General features: G+C 36.4%; 1 protein-coding gene across 1 annotated transcript in view; it reads right to left on the bottom strand.

Annotated features, from left to right (window-relative positions):
- AGBL3 (AGBL carboxypeptidase 3) overlaps positions 1-15966 on the bottom strand; it is a 120813-nt gene that overhangs the window by 25055 nt on the left and 79792 nt on the right. The window contains 1 exon segment of the mRNA XM_061198260.1: positions 2121-2169. Coding sequence (XP_061054243.1) covers positions 2121-2169 — 49 coding nt within the window.

Genomic DNA, 15966 nt, shown 5'->3' with positions numbered 1-15966 from the left:
TCATATATCCAACTGCCAATTCAGTACCTCCACTTCAGTGTCTAAAAGGCATTTAAAAAGCAACACGTCTAAACTGAATTGCTGCTCCACTCGGTCTTTGCCATCTGGCGGATGATAATTCAATCCAGCTAGTTGGTCTGGCCCAACACCCTGGAGTTTCAACAGTTGTAAATACCTGTGAGACCATTACCATAAACAAAATCTAGAAAAGATCATCCCTAAAAGATTCCTGATGCTCCTTTACAGTCCATTCTTTCCTTCCTCCCTACTCTGTCCCTTCCTACTCTAGGAAACCTTTATCTACTTTTTGTCTCTATAGATTAGCTTGCATTTCATATAAATGTGATTTCATATAGTATTTACTTTTCTGTGTCTGGCTTCTTTTTCTCAGCACAGTGATTTTGAGATTCATCCATGTTGTGTGTATCAGCTCATTACTTTTTTATTCTATGATATGGAAAGGGCATCAATAACAAGGAGGTGATGGGAATAAGGAAATTAAATTGATTTTTCAAGGCTATGTTAAACAAACAATTTTCTTCTATATTCAACTTATATAGAAATTAAATAAGACAAATACTTTACAGAGTCAGGAATAAAATGGCTGTCTATCCTCTGTTTATAAAAAGTTCCCATAATCCAAATTTCATAGGATTTATCAATATTTATGATGATACAGTAAAAGCCACCTTTGTATATAATATTAAAATCCTAAACAACAACCCAAAAAAAGACCTTCTGTTGGTATCCTTGTCTTCTCAGTCCAAATGGGAGTTTGTTTGCTCATAGGACTCTTCAAGGATGTCACTTTGACACAGTTTCCATACAAATCATTGATTCTGGGCTGAATTGTTTCCTGGACCGGCCTCTCATCGGTTTCTAAAAAATATCTTTGTTGGTCTTTGCTAAGCCTCTGAATCATAGTTTGGGAGCTGAAAGAAACTGGGTACTCTGATTTCAATGTCAACAATGAACTATCTAATCAAGAGTAATGTAATGCCATGTTATATCTGTATTTTACATCTCACAGTATGCAAAGTATTGTTACAGATATTATCTTACTTGGGGCTCTCACCAGTCCTGTGATACAGGCAGGATGGCCAGTGTTATCCCCGTCTTACATCAGAGAGGGAATGTAAGGGAATGTTAGGGAATCAGAGAGGTTAAGCTATTTGCTCAAGATAACATAGCTAATAAGAAGGAGGGGCAGGTCTAGAATACATATCTTCTAACTCCAGTACTTTTTCTATTACCTTCTCTTATGTTGATATATTATTTCATTTCTTTCCATAGATATGATAAGTAATATATTTTAAAAGTTAAGTCTTAGTTTAAATTAATCAATTCTAGATCCAAGTACAGGTATGGCCAAAGATGGTTTCTTAACCTAATTTTCTAGGTTTTTGGGGCAAGAGAGCCTACATATTTCAACATAATCCATTACTGAGCAGAAACCAAGTTCTTAGAAAAGAGGCCAAGGAAGGGAGAACAGGCATACCATGTTTCCTCTGTTGTGCAAATTCAGTCTATTCTCAAATACTTACAAATCCACTGTTCAGGTGGTTGTTCATATCATTATTCCTAGAGATAGGGAAACTTGCCAGGGGGGCTAGTGGTATAATAATTACCGGTTTAGACAAAACTACAAAGTTTATCTATGTTATCCCTGACTTCCCTTTCTATTCCTTTTCCAGTTTTAGGTACTAGTATAATCCCTACGTGACCAATGATTCAATTGCTATTATAGATAGTAAAACATTTGATAGTATTCATTCTAAGTAACTGTCTTATGCCAGAAGTATTTCTATTTAAAAAGAGAAACTCAGATAAAGCAATGATAATTGCTTAGAAATAAATGTCTAACTGCAGATGTTAAGGCATCCATTAGGGCTACTTTAGGGATACTGAAATCTCAGAACCATTCAAAATGCATCATATGTGCACTCCTATGTATAAAACTGACCTAGCCACAGACACTATGTAGACTATAAGGAGACAATTAGCAATTGTTATTAAAACGTCACTTTCAGCTGTTACTTTAATTCAAAATAAAAATCTTATAAGACAGAGGAAAGGGAGTAAGGTAACCTGGTAGAAGAAATCAAGTGTAGTTCTCCTACCTCAAATATCTTTTTAGAAGCCAGGAAGGGGCTTGTCCAGGTATTTTTGCTAAAAAAGAGAATATACCATAAAATTTCTGAACTTAGGTTTTAAGGTTAACAAAACAATTTTTTTACTTTCTTCACAATTACCTTATTCATATATTTAATGGCTAGCTTGAGCTTATCTTCAATTAATCTGACATTATCTCATTCAGACATATGAAATACATCAGTGCATACTTCCTCTGGAAGCTTTTAAATGAAACTGTTTCAAGAGAAGAGCAAACAGTAGAAATACCTGTCCAATAATTATCAAGCATTTCAGAACTGAATTCTGCATGTCAGGCTCTATGAAGGCCATCTACATGTGTAGTAGGGTGACTAACTTTTAGAGCGCCAACCCAAGACACAGCTACACCAGACCAAAAAATTAGTACAATATGTAGTAAATACTTATACACACATGATTATTATTTTAACATAAAATAGAAATTAGGCATTTATTTAAAATTATATATTATTCTGTATTATTTGCTTTTTTGTTACATAAATGCCATTATTTAAGAAAAACAATAGGACTAGTTAACAGTGGCAATTAGTAGTTATTAATAGTGGAACCAATTAAACAAATAGTATGTGTGAGAATAATATAACATTATAAATAGTTTTTTCCTCTGATACAGATTTTAACTCTTTATAGGATATTTACATTTTATAGGCCATATTATGTCTTCTTAAGATACATAAATATAAGACCTTTAAAAAGTTGAATGTAAATACAGTGGGGCTAATTAAACAGACATTACTTATAATTAATAAAAATTGACGTTTCTTTATGTCCCATGATAAAGTAGGATAGTTTTGCTCTTTGTGTGTCCTCTTCCAGTAATACTTCTCTGAACTGCCTGCAGCCTTCAGGATATCCTTCTTTTCTTTTACGTAGTGGTAAAACTGAATATATTCAAAGTCAAGGCCTCTGAGGTCTCCTCTTATGAAGCCCCACATTACACTGACCCCTGGTGGCAGGCCAATGCAATGACAGCAAGTTAGATATCCTGTCAACAAAGGAATTTGAGCATGGAATGTGACCTTACTTATTAGTAATAGCAGGTTTCTAGACTTGTAAGGAATTAGTTTCCAGCTTTACAAAAATTTCCATCCACTTTGTATCTACAGGCTTAATTTAGTAGGCTGGCTTTTGGGCATTTGGTCCTTTGCATCCTTAAGTTCATCATGTAGTGTTCGCCATGTCTAAAATGTCCACTGTTTTTAGATACTCTGAAGCACACTGGATATCATTGCAAGTTAAACTTCTCTTCCTCAGGGAATAGGTTTTTAAAGCACAGAGATAATTCGAACTTAAACTGAAGGTGGATTTCAAATAAATTACAGTTTTTAGTGCTGTTTAACTTGGCTGCCCTTTCTGGTGACATATTTTTGACTTCTGAGTCAGTCTTATTTCCCCCTAAATGTCATTTTTTTTCACTGTATGAGTTTTTGTCATAACCTACACATAATGTCAAACAACTGAGGTGCAGTTAGTTCATCCTTTTCTATGCTCCGTATGACCACTTCAAAGATCATCAAACAGAATTAGAAAAAGAGCATATAAATTGTTTTACTGTAGCCCTTTCCTCTATTCCCATCTTCAAACTATTTGCAAATTAGAGAAGGTCATTCTTCTTGTCCCACATGTTGAAAATGTGATTTAATGGCAGACCAACATTTTAATGTCTTTTCTATGGCTGGCAACAATGATAGCCACCTTGTCAGCACAGGTCTAAGGAAACGGCCCTCTTTCATTTCTATAAAGTCGAAAATCTCATTAAGTGCTTCTGCATGTTTTGAGGAAACTAAAACGTGACCAAAAAATTTCATTGTGAAAGCCTCATTATCACAGGATAGCAAATCACACTCTCTTCTAAATACAAGGTGTGCAAGACATTTAGGAGATCAGATCTTTTTATTTTCTTTGGTAAGAAGTTGATAGACTGAATGAAATTTGCAAAAATATACATTTTATATTTTCATTGTCAGCCAACCATGCAGATAGATGAGCAAAGTCTAGTTTGTCTTTGGACAACATATTGACAATATTTGGTTTGATGTTTTCTGTGGTTTCATTAAAATCTTCATAGAAATCAAGATTCTTTGAAACCCCATTTTTCAAATTAAAGTACCTAATAGCCAGAGGAAATGTTTTTTCTTTTTTATTCAATGTATCATGTGATAACCGTAGAAAACATTATTGTTGGTAAGATCTGACAAAATGAGCTTTACACTATAAGAGTCCAACACATCTGTCATCAAAATTTCCCCTTTGGTTAACCCACAGGGTATTTTAGTGGCAAACTCTGAATTAGGAAATGTAATTTTACTCAGCTTCATCAAGCAGTCAAGGGAATTATCTGATAATCAGTGTTCATTCATGTCATATGCCCAAGCGAATCCACCAGCTATTATTTTTGACTGAGCATTGGTGTCTTTTTGAGAGGTGAGAAAACTTTCAATTGATTTAGAAGTACTTCTTGCTTCTCTCATCTGGACTTGTGAGATTCAGTCTCCTTCATGACGATCAATTCCAAATTCTTTTCTCTAAATTGTACACTATGCTCTGTTTTGGTTATTTATCTCCCTAACTAGTTGTATGTGTCTATGAAGGTTGCTCAAAAAATTAAAAATAGAACTACACTATGATCCAGCAATTCCACTTCTGGGGATATATCCAAAGAAATGAAAAAAAAAAAAAAAGATCTTGAAGAGGTGTCTGTCCATGTTTATTGGAGCATTATTTACAATAGCCAAGACACAGAAACAACATAAGGGTCAGTCAATGGTCGAATGGATAAAGAAGATACGGTGTGTGTATGTGTGTGTGTGTGGTGTGTGTGTGTGTGTGTATACACACACACACACCCGCACACATTCACACACACAATGGAATATTATTCAGCCATGAGAAAGAAGGAAATCCTGCCATTTGGGACAACAGGAGCTTGAGAGCATTAGGCTAGGTGAAATAAGTCAGACAGAGAAAGATCAATTCAAAGATTTTTGTCTTTGTCTTTGGTTTTCTGAAGTTTGAATCTGATGTGCTAGGTGTGTGTGTGTGTGTGTGTGTGTGTGTGTATACATTATAGGAATTCCTATAATAGCCTTGTTTTTGTCTATCCTGTTGTCTTTGGGGTTCCCTAAGCACCACTTATCAGATAGAATACGTGTCTGGCTTGCAGCTCTTTTAGCTGTAAGCCATTGTTCTTATACTGGAGTCATGTTGGTGTGGTGGTAAGGTATGGGGAAAGGGAACATTCTATAATCTTATTAAATCTTAGTCTTTTAGTGGGTCTGTGTCCCTGGGCTGTGACCTTAATAAGCATTTCTTAGCTTTTCTTCCCCCTACCCTTCAATGAGACAAGAAGGCTAGAAGGGGCTGGCTCTGGTAGGGGGAGGAAGAGTAAGCATTGCAAACTACCCAGAACGTTCTCCCTAACAAAGGTCTACTCTCCAAATCTAGCCCTTTACATGTTGGAGCTTAAAGCTGGCAGTCCCCTTACTATGTTTACATTGTATGTCTATCTTTTCTTCTAAGAGTAGTTTCAGGTTTTACATTTAGGTCTGTCACCCATTTTGAATTAATGAATTGGTGTAAGGAATGAGTCCAACTTCATTCTTTTGCATGTGAATATCTAGTTGTCTCAGTACCATTTGTTTTAAAGGCTATTTTTTTCTTCATTGAATTGTCTTGGCACCTTTGTTGAAACTTAATTGACTATAAATATAAGGGTTCATTTCTGTATTCTCAATTCTATTTCATTGATCTCTGTATCTACCATTATGCCAGTACCACACAGTTATGATTACTGCAGCTTGGTGGTAAGTTTTGAAATTGGAAAGTATGACTCTTTGAACTTTGTTCTTCTTTTTCAAAATTGTCTTGATTATTCTCGTCCTTTACATTTCCTATGCATTTTAGGTTTAGCTTGTAATTTCTGTTTCGGCAGAGATTTTGATAGGATTGCATTGAATCTGTATATCAATTTGGTGAGTATCGCCATCTTAACAAGTCTTCTGATTCCTGAATGTGGGGGAATCTTTCCATCTTCTTTAATATATTTCAACAGTGTTTTGTACTTTCCAGTGTACAAGTATTACAGTTTTTGTTAAATTTATTTCTAAGTATTTTATTCTTTTTGATGCTTTGTAAATGGAATTGTTTTCTTAATTTCATTTTCAGAGTGTTCATTGCTAGTATATAGAAATACAATTGATTTTTACAACAGATTTATTGAGATCTAATTCACATACCATACAATTCACCCATTACAGCTGAGTTTTGCATGTTGATTTTCTATCTTGCAACCTTGCTGAACTGATTATTAGCTCTAGTAGGTTGTGTGTGTGTGTGTGTATGTATGTTCCTTAGGATTTTCCACATACAAGATCATGTGTTCTGCAAATAGAGGTAGTTTTACTTCTTTCCAGTCTGGATGCATTGTATTTATTCTTTCCAAACTGCCCTGCCTAAACCTCCATTATGTCGAATAGAAATATTGAGAGTGGACACCCCTGTCTTGGTCCTGATCTTAGGGGGAAAGCATTGTCTTGTACCATCAGCTACGATATTAGCTGTGGGGTTTTTGTAGATAGCCTCTATCAGGTTGAGGAGCATCCATCTACTCCTACTTTGTTGAGTTTTTTTTTTTTTAAATCATGAAAGGATGTTGGATTTTGCCAAACATTATTCCTGCATGTACTGAGATGATCGTGTGCATTTTGTTCTTTTTTCAATTAATGTGTATTACATTGTTTAATTTTATTTCTTTTTAAATTAATTTTTATTGGAGTATAGTTGATTTACAATGTTGTGTTAGTTTCTGCTGTACAGCAAAAGTGAATCAGTTATGCATATATCCACTCTCTTTTTAGATTCTATTCTCATATAGGTCATTACAGAGTACTGAATAGAGTTCCCTGTGCTATACAATAGGTCCTTTTTGGTTATCTATTTTATATATAGTAGTGTGTGTATGTCAATCCCAATCTCCTGATTTACCCCTCTCCCACCTTTCCCCCTTTGTAACCATAAGATTGTTTTCTACATCTGTGACCCTATTTCCGTTTTGTAAATAGGTTCATTTGTACCATTTTTTAAGATTCCATGTATAAGTGATATCATATGATATTTGTCTTTCTCTGTCTGACTTACTTCACTCAGTATGACAATCTCTAGGTCCATCTTTGTCGCTGCAAATGGCATTATTTCATTCTTTTTAATGGCTCAGTAATATTCCATTGCATATATGTACCACATCTTCTTTTTCCACTCCTCTGCTGATGGACATTTAGGTTGCTTCCATGTCCTGGCTATTGTAAGTAGTGCTGCAATGAACATTGTGATGCATGTATCCTTTCAAATTATGGTTTTCTCTGGATATATGCCCAGGAGTGGAATTGCTGGATCATATGGTAGCTTTTTTTAGTTTTTTAAGGAACCTCCATACTGTTCTCCATAGTGGCTGTACCAATTTACATTCCCACCAACAGTGTAGGAGGGTTCCCTTTTCTCAACACCCTCTCCAGCATTTATTGTTTATAGATTTTTTTGATGATGGCCATTCTGACCGGTGTGAGGTGACACCTCATTGTAAGTTTTGATTTGTATTTCTCTAATAATTAGTGATGTTGAGTATCTTTTCATTTGCCTTTTGCCCATCTGTATGTCTTCTTTAGAGAAATGTCTGTTTAGATCTTATGCCCATTTTTGGATTGGGTTGTTTGTTTTTTTGATATTGAGCTGCATGAGCTGTTTGTATATTTTGGAGATTAATCCCTGTTGGTCGCTTCATTTGCAGATATTTTCTCCCATTCTGTGGGTTTTCTTTTCATTTTGTTTATGGTTTCCTTTGCTGTGCAAAAGCTTTTAAGCTTAATTAGGTTCCACTTGTTTATTTTTGTTTTTATTTTCATTACTCTTGGAGGTGGATAATTTTCATATGTTAAACCAACCTTGCATTTCTGGGATAAATCCTACTTGGTCACTGTGTATAATCCTTTTTATATGTTGCTGGATTCAGTTTGCTAGTATTTTGTCCTACTCTTTTGTCTTAATTTTTAATAGATTCAAAACTTGGTAAAGAAAAAATACTATTTATTTATTTGGCCCCTGGAACCATAACAGTTACCTTTTCTGAGAAACTTTCTCTGATACTCCCTTATCCCCAAACAACTCCTGTATAATATCATAGCACAGTAAGTAGCATTTATCCCATTATATTTCTACTGTCTGTTTACTTGTCACTCTCTCTGCTTCTTGAGAACAGACTACATTTTATTTTCCATTGTAGCCCAGTATCTAGCACAGTCATCGACTAGTATATTGAGACCTCTGCGAAGCAAATAAACATCAGATTTTTAAAAGAACATGAACAAAGATGGAAAGGAGATTATGTAACAAAGGATGATTATAAGAGAGTGACTGAGCCACAGGAGAATAGTATCAGGAAGGTTAAAATACCAGATGAACTCAGATATGAAGAAATATTGACAAAAAGAAGTAAATTTTACTTAGCTATATTCAGAATGAAAATATATCAAATAATGTTTAGATTTGTTCTGCTGGGATTATTTTAAAATACTGATGGATGACAAAGAGCAGAGTCCCTCAGCTCCTCTGTTCCACCTGTCTTTTCTACTGAATGGAGTTTTCTTCTGTTTAGACAGGGGAGAATAAATATTGGTGAGAGATGTCAGGAGTCAAAAGGCTCTGAATGCCTTATCTTCAGTCCCAGACATAGTACATCTCAAGTAAGGGAAGAATTTTCATATAAATAAGATCACAAAACCATTGACATTAATCTTTTAAGAATTCAAGGAAGTGACTCTCCTCTTGCTGCTAAATGCCTAACTTATCACTTAAGACTCCATCATAATCATGATCGTAATTTAAGGATCAGTTCCTTCAGGAAAACATTCCCTGAGATTTCCAGGCTGGATTACATCCCCTTCTCTGAGCAACCAGAGCAATTTGTGCATATCATTATCACTCAGTCTATCTCACTCTTATTGTAATGAACTGTATATGAGTCTTATTACATTTTGAGCATGTCATTATCACTCAGTCTGTCTCACTCTTATTGTAATGAACTGTGTGTGAGTCTTATTACACTTTGATACCTACTCCTTAAATGATGAGTAGCTTATCTAGTTGAAGAGGGAGAATTATGTTTCAGGCAGAGAAGACAGAATGAGCAAAGGCAAGGAGGTGAGAAGACTGATGTATTTTGAGGCCACAAGAAGATCATCATTGCTGAAGTGTAAAGGAAAAGGCAGAGAATGGCAAGAGGTAAAACTGGAGAGGCAGTCAGGGGCCAGTTCACTGGAAGTCTTGTACGTCATGTTAAGGAACTTGGTTTCTCTGATGCAGCTAGTGGTTGTCAAAAAATTTTTTTTTTGTTTTTAAAGTAACAGACCATTATTGAAAGAAAAATTGTACATGAAAGCTACTCAGGATGAATAAGGGTTGGATGGGCTAGGTCCCAAATGCTTGGCCTCCCACCGACTCTCACTATAGTTCCCAATGTGGTGAGTCGAAAAGTGTAGATCATCAACATCAGAATTATCTATGGTACCTTATTAAAAATGCAGATTTGGGGGTTGACAACAAAGGCCAACTCAGAATTCAAAGCTGGGATTATCATAAACTCCCCAGATAATTCTAAAATTTTAAAACCAGACATTCTGTAAGACTGCTGGCCCATAATCTTCAGTGCCAGTGCTGTGAATGACAAAGAAGGGCTGAGCAGATGTTCCAAATTAAAAGAGAATAAAGGGATATGGCAATTAAATGCAGTCCATGAGCCTGAATCAGGGAGAAGTTTTGCTCTAAAGGACATCATTGGTACATTTGGCAAAATTTAACTACAGTATGATACAAAGTAGGATTGTATCAAAGTTGAATTTCCTTATTTTAATGTAAGAGAATGTTCTTGTTCTTGGAAAATATATGCTGAAGCTCTTTAGGAATAAAGGAGCATTATGTCTACAAAAAAAATGGATTGGGGGGAAAATACAGCTAGGTAGGTAGATAGATATAGTTCTTTGTACTATTCTTGAAATTATTTAAAAATTAAAAGTTGAAAAAAATTGAAAAGAGAAAGCCTAGAACAAACTGAAGTCTCAGGACTGTGCCAACTTCAACCACTGTTAGAAAACTGGGAATTACTGAAAGGCTTTAGGTAGTGGCATTAATCAGATTTCTGTTTTTGATAGATTGCTTTTATGGTAGTATGAGAGGTTGAATTAGGATGACAATATTGGTGGCAAGGAGACCACTTAGAAATCTAAAGTGCTTCTGATAAATAAGCACTGAAAAGAATGATGGTAGTTAAGGTGGAGAAAAAAGGGATTATGTGGTAAAATCAGTTGGATTCAGTGGCTATCTAGATATGAGTGGTGGAAGTGAAAGAAGAAGAAAAGATAACTATTAGGTTTCTAGCTTGGGTAGTTACGTAGATAGTACTGCTACCAAAGTTAGAGTGAATACAGAAGGAACAGCATTCAATGTGGGATTAGATGAATTTGAATTTGGCTATAAGGGACATTTAAGTGAAGACATATACAGATAAAGAGGCTGAAGCTTTGACAAGAGGTCAGATATATGTATAGATATGTATTTATATATTGTATATATGTATGAGGTATATACACATGTATATGGTACAACAGTATGACATAATCAAGATCAAGTTCATGAAAGGCTGAATCTAAGAAGACTTAGTTTAACAAGAATAAATTTAAGGTTCAGTGCACTGGACCAAAATATCAAACCAAAATTGAAGAAGTAGAGAATGGAGGAGACATAACTTAGCAGTGGCACTATGAAAATAAAACTTTATAGGTTTGAGTATTTGTAAATCCAATATGTCAATATTTTAGGATAATTTTCAAAAAACATATGTAATTTTAGACTGCATTAATGGAAATCTGGTATCTAGAAAGAAGCAAATGAGAATGATAATTTATTGTACACAGTCAGGCTTCCATGTCCATGGGTTCTGCATCTGCGGATTCAACCAACTGTGGATCAAAAATAGCAGGGAAAAAAATTCCAAGAAGTTCCAAAAAGCAAATCTTGAATTTTCTGTGCACTGGCAACTATTTACATAGCATTTACATTGTACAGGTATTATAAGTAATCTAGAGATACTGAAGGATATGCATAGGTTATATGCAAATACTGCGCCATTTTATACAAGGGACTTGAGCATCCTCAGATTTTGCTATCCGTGGGGTTACTGGAACCAGTCCCCCACAGATACCAAGGAATGGCTGTCCTAGTTAGATGACACCTGCAATACTGTGTTCAGTTTCATTCAAGCTTGAATAGTGATAGAAAACAGTAAAATATAATAGTAAAGGGAATCATATTATGGATGGCTGAAAGAAATGGAAGGAAAGTATCAGGGAAATGATAGCTTTAAAAAAATATTTATGATCTGTCATGTGGAAGAGGCATTACATTTGTTCTTATTATTTCAAGGAGAATAGGGAAAATGAGTCGGTCAGAAACGTTTACCTTTAAGGTCTCTTCATTCTTTTTTGCTTTGTGTTATTAAAGAGGTGAATTAAATTTACAGGGACATATGTTTTTAACTCAACATAAAAAGAACATTGCTCTCTAACAATGGAATGAAGTGACTGCAGTTTGGTAAACTACTTGTCACCAAGTGCAGTCAGTCAAAAGTTGGATGCGCCTGGGTCCTGTCGTCAGTGGGAGGTGAGAGTAGGGTGCTCTCAAGGTTTCTCTCTGCTTTAAGATTCAATGAGATGGGAATGCAAAGATTAGACAATGAGATGAATATTCTTTTTATTTTTGACTCGGTAAAATTACAAGAAATCAAGTTGACATATAAGGAAGTTCTACTGTCTTTTATATTTCTAGAGTTAGAGAGAAAAATAAAAATTTGAGATTCAGAATTTCTGGGAAGGTGAATTGTTCTTTGGCTGTCTGATTTGAAGATAATCTTCTAGTTTCTTATGTGTAAATCTTGACCAGATACATATTAAATAGCTCACATTCAGATGATAGGTGACCACTCATTACTGTCTATATTCCCATCTTATTCACAAACCTTGATAAGGGAACTGTCTTCTGAAATAATCAAATGTACAGTCATCTGATATATCTGGCCTTGTATCTAGAAAAGATGGTAAAAGTTCATTAGTAGCATGAAAATAGTTCATTGACTCTTTTACATTTCATATTTTTGTCTTTTTCTAAATGAAAAATGCTAGCAGATAGATAATATGTAAATAGTAGTTTAGCTCAATGAAATTAATACAAACAGTTCTCAAATCTTATATGATTTTTGTTGCATTTTTGCTATTTATAGTAAGGTCTAAAAAATGTTCATACTCTTCGGGTCAGCAGTTCCTTTCTAGGAATCTATTATAAATAAATAATTAAGAATATACACAAATAGGGAGTTAAACATCTTCATTGTTGCTTACAACAGAAAAAAATGTTTAACAATGGGGGTGGCTAAATAAAGGTTCACTAATACAATGGACTACTTTGCCACCATTTACTAACATGTAAAGAAGTTAATAATATCCTGTACTTTTAAATGAAAACATAGGTTGCAAAAAACCCTGAACTTTCCGGGAGGCGGGGAGGGAGGGCGGGCAGCCTGCTGGGTCCGCGCGGCCTCGGGGCCGGAGCCTGGGTTCCCTGCCCGCCCCAGCGCCCGCCGCCGGCCGAGCCCCGCCCCCCGCGTCTCCATCGTGGGTCGCGGTGGTCGGATGTGCGCCCGGGTCCGCAGGACAGGTGGGCGCAGAGGTCCCTTGTGTTGGCGGGGGTGGGTGCGGCGAGGTTCCGGCGCCTCCGCGGAGCATCGTGGGTCTGGGACTGTGGGCGCCGCGGATTGCTATCCTCTCCGCACTTTCCCGGCTCTGAAGCCTCGAGAACACGGCTAGGCAGCAGTAGTTTAATGGGGAGTTTGCCTGCCGGGAACTAGGGGCTGCTGGGGTCTCAGTTCTCGGCTGGCCCCGGAACACGAGGTTGCCAGGTGTGTGACAGCAGCAGGTAGGAGTGACCCACTGGTGCAGTGATGAGCAGGAAAGGAAGGACAGTGGCGGTTGGCCTGTGAACCTAGGCAAGAATGACCAGCCAACACAATCCAGACCAGGGTCCGTGGGCCCAGCTCGGTCCTGGGCGGCTAGTCAGTGGAATAGATCTGCAGGTGTGGCTCTTGTCACTCTAGGACTGGCTTCAGGACAGATCCTGCTGATGAGCCCAGGGCACCACCCTCAGTTCTCCAGGAGAGTGCGCCGGAGTGGAGCCAGGGGGTGTGCCCGACTCAGCACGGCGGCCACGCATGTCCAGTCTGCCTGCAAGGGCAGTGGGGAGCTGGGGAAGTCATGGCCTTGGGAATGTCCTCTGATGAAAAAGAACCTGCAGGCTTATAAAATAACCTTTGTGTGGAACGTTGGTGTGTTGAAAAGCAGTTCTGTGAGCTTTTGCCCCTTGGTGTGGATCAGCAGTGCTGAGGCAGCAGGCGTGATACAGAAGTGTGAGCAGAGACCGTCTGGAATCCCCAGACTCCAGGGAAACTAGAGGTGACAGCCAGCCTAGTGAAGAGGACAGGAGGTGGGGGCGGGGGCGGCAGCCCAGCAGGCGCCCCTCGTCTCAGGGGCCTAATCCTGGCTCCAGCTGGCTGGTCAGGGGAGCTGCAAGGTCTTCTGGGCGAGCAGAGCCCACAGTCGTGAGCTGTTCTTGGCTGTGTTTGGGTCATCTCCCCCCATCCAAGGGGAGAAATCTAGATGAGGTTTAAGAATCAGTGCTTTAAGACTGTGGATCTCGGAGTTGAAGCCTCGGAAGACATGTTTTCAGCACAGGGTGTTAAAGTGAACGGAAGGATTCAACCCCTTTTCAAGGAGGGTGGCTCCATGTGGGCAGAACTAGAGAATAAATGGGTCTTGAATTTAAAAAAAAAAAAAAAAAACCTGAAGATTAATTATAACCTGTGATTAATTAACATGGCGTGTATGTGTATAGAAAAAAGTCTAAAATAAGGATTCTAAAATGTGTTCTTTAATTTCTGACATTAAATTTAACAGAAGAATATATAAAAGTTACATATAAAAAGTGACTGATTTGCTTGGCTGATCACTATGAGAAAGAATAATTTAAAGTTCAACGAAGTAACCATCTTAATTATAATAAAATTCTCTCCTTTCCTAGGTGTGGTTCTTACTTCCATTTCTATTTTTAATTAGCCTGCTGTATCATAAACTAAGTGGATTTATGTACTTGTATATATACTTTTAATTAAGTTACCTGAAATTCTTTTTGAAAATAAGTGTGGTATAAATGTATAAAAATTAATACATACACACATAAAATTAAAGAAGTATTTTAGACAAAATTAAAATATTGTTTAAATTTTATGAATATTTTTCAAAGGACCTCAAGTAAAGATAATGAGATAAAAATTAAGAAAAAAATATACCAGAAATGTTAGAGATTCAGAGATTTATGTTAGACTTAGCAGACTCCTATAGAAGCAAATGAATAATCCAAAATTTAATTTCTCTCCGGGCTCATCACAAAAGGACCAAGATGTTTTTTAAAACATAAAATCCCTATATTCTGTTTTGGGAAAAATCTTTCAAATCGGTGGTATCTCTCAAGTACAGGGACCACTCAATCCAACCCTCCAGTCTAACTGACCACTCCCTTCTCTGTGCTCCCTTGGAACTGTGTCCAGACTATAGGCATTGCACCGGTAACACTGCACTTAACTTGTTTATTTGTTTGTCTCCTCCTATTAAAAGATGAGTTCCTGGGAATAAGAAATGGTATAGTATATTCTTAATATCCCTAGCACAAAGCACAGTGATAACCTCAAAGCTGTAGCACAAAAAAGTGTTTGTTGAGGAAATGAATTGTTTATGAGAGGGTAAAAGCAGAACATTACCTGTCACATCAGAATTTGATTCTTTGTGTCTTTGAACTAAGTGTCCTTTTTCACAAACCTAATGGAACACAGAACCAGAAGGAAAGCAGTACTATATTATAAACATGAAAATGAGGTATATTTTCTATGATTTATCGTAATTTTCAACATTTCTCATTTTATCGTCATAGATTTAGAATGGACAAAAATAATCTTTTAAATCAGAGCCTTCTACTATCTTTCACAACACTACTTTTCTTCTACAACAATGATAAAAGAAAATATTAATATTGTATTTTGGCATTAAAGGGACTTCAAAATTTTTTTTACTTCATATAGAACTTATTTATGATGAGAAAGAGACAAAAATGTATGCTTATAATCTCACTTAATGAGAAGAATAAAGATGTAGCAAGGTAAGTGTGAAATGAGTGAAACTATATAAAATTGTATGAAAAGGTATAAGCAATTACAAAACTGTGTTTATATAGAAAAATTGAAAAAATATTTTCTAGTAGCTTGTAAAAAAGTTCAGAGTAAGAAAGATCATACACATGACATTGCTGTCTATCTTGAGAGGAGATACTTGCCAATATGACCCAGTTGGACTAAAAGAGACACAAAACACTGTAGAATTGTGACTGCTAATCTTGAGTAGTCTACAAATCATTATGTGATTGTGAAAACATTTTAAATGATTCCCAACTTTTGTTTCTGCATCTGTGCTATGTGGATATTAGAAAGAATTTTCCAAAAGGGCCTGAGAAAAGAACTGAAAACATTTTGCCAAGATGTAATGCATACCAACTCATGATAAAAAGTAGACTATGAAATAGTTAAAAGCTAAAATCCTCTTTTTAGATAAAATTGAATGGCAGCAAAAAAAAAAAAAAAAATGACATAATCAG

Source organism: Eubalaena glacialis, chromosome 8, assembly GCF_028564815.1.
Source record: "Eubalaena glacialis isolate mEubGla1 chromosome 8, mEubGla1.1.hap2.+ XY, whole genome shotgun sequence".
NCBI classification, from domain to species: Eukaryota; Metazoa; Chordata; class Mammalia; order Artiodactyla; family Balaenidae; genus Eubalaena; species Eubalaena glacialis.
Note: the sequence above shows the minus strand (reverse complement) of the source record. Positions and strands in the feature narration are given on the sequence as shown.